The 1583-nt window shown below is 64.3% G+C and overlaps 1 protein-coding gene across 1 annotated transcript; it reads right to left on the minus strand.

Moving 5' to 3' along the window:
• Window positions 1-307: 307 nt before the first annotated feature.
• Window positions 308-1328, minus strand: EMIHUDRAFT_252885 (hypothetical protein; the record flags this gene model as incomplete). Its single annotated transcript, XM_005786878.1, has 2 exons — window positions 308-331; window positions 978-1328. 2 exons carry the CDS (start codon window positions 1326-1328, stop codon window positions 308-310), a joined length of 375 nt encoding a protein of 124 aa, XP_005786935.1.
• Window positions 1329-1583: the final 255 nt, after the last annotated feature.

A 1583-nucleotide genomic window follows, 5' to 3' on the forward strand; every position in this document is an offset into this window, starting at 1 on the left:
TCCCCACGGTCGACTACGTGGACCTCGTCTTCCCCGGCCCGGAGGGCCCGAAGAGCATCATCAAGACAGCCTGGGTGCTTCCCATCGCCGCCCAAACCGCCTCGACTGGCACCCTCGCCGACTTCCTCCGCACGCTCGGCGCGACGGTCACCGAGGTGGATCTCGACGCGGAGGACGGCGACAGCGACGAGGAGGACAAGCAAGACGGCAACGCGCTCGTCGACGACGAGGCTGAGGAGGAGGAAAAGGAGGAGTAGGATTCGGCGTGGCGCGTCTACTTCCTGCGAGACGAGAGCGGTCGGAGGACTTACGTCGGCGCGAGCCCCGACCCCTAGCCGACCCCGTCCGACGACTGCGCCAGCACAACGGCGAGCTCTCGGGAGGTGGCGCGCCCGCCGCGGGACGGCCGTGGCGCATTCTGCTCGTTGTGCGCGGCTTCTCCTCGAAAAGCGATGCGCTCGCTTTCGAGTGGGCGTGGCAGAAGCCGCACACGAGCCGGCACATTGCGCGACAGTCAGTGGGGTGTGAAGGGGTTCGGGAAGTGCGGCACGCGGTCAAAAGTGTCGGTGCGGTTAGCGGCGCTCGCGCTGCTGCTCGTGCACGGCCATTGGGCCGCGTGCGCGCTTCATGTCCGTGTGTGTGCTCCCGAGGAGTGTGGAGAGGCGTTGCGGGACGTCCGCCGCGCCGCCGCGGGGCTCACGTGCGTGCGGACCGCCGTGAAGTGAGTTCTTTGACGAACTCATGTCACACATGGACATGCACATGGACATGGACATGTCCATGTCCATGTGCATGCACATGTCATGTTGGGAGACTGATGGGTCAAAAGCATAGATCGTCAATCGACGCGTCGCGCCTTTGCCGATCCGCATTGTGAGGTTCTTGGGTGGCGCCCCCCAGCTCTTCACAACGAGCGAGGGGAGCCTGAGCAGGGCCAGGGCAGCCAACGGGCGCGCGCGAGGAGAGAACGGCGGAACCAGCTCGCGGCGCAGCGGTTCATGGATCGAATACGATTCGAACTTCGGCTCGGGCACAGGGGGACCGAAACTAGTCAAGCCCGCGCCGGCCAAGACAACGACGACAGCGACGAGGGCGCAAGAAGCGACGACGAGGAGACACCCGACCGCGCAGCAGAGCCAGGACCGAGCGAGCCACCCGAAACGGGCCATCCGAACGATGGCAGCCAGGCAGACGACGAATTTACAGTCATGGACGTAGACGAGGAACAGCCAGAGCACGAGGCGTCCCAGCCGCCGAGGAAGCGGGGGCGATTTGAGAACGAACGTAGCGATTCGATGAGTCAGGGAGAGGGGACGAGCCAGCAGCATGACGAGGACGAGGAGCCGATGACGAAGGCACAGAGACAGCGCCAACGCCAGCGGAAGCAGGGATCGCCCCGGAAGCCACCCGTCAAGTTCAGACGCTAACCGAGAGAATGGTGACAAGAAAGGGGGGACTCCGAACGGCCGAGCATGCCCTCGCATGCCGGACAACTAGGTAGGTCATAGACCTCCCCCCTCCTGAGGAATGTGTTTCGTGGATGGTAACTTGTTCATAATTAGCGACGCCGGTAAGCACGTCCG

Source organism: Emiliania huxleyi, assembly GCF_000372725.1.
Source record: "Emiliania huxleyi CCMP1516 chromosome Unknown EMIHUscaffold_1485, whole genome shotgun sequence".
In the NCBI taxonomy this organism is placed as follows: Eukaryota; Haptophyta; order Isochrysidales; family Noelaerhabdaceae; genus Emiliania; species Emiliania huxleyi.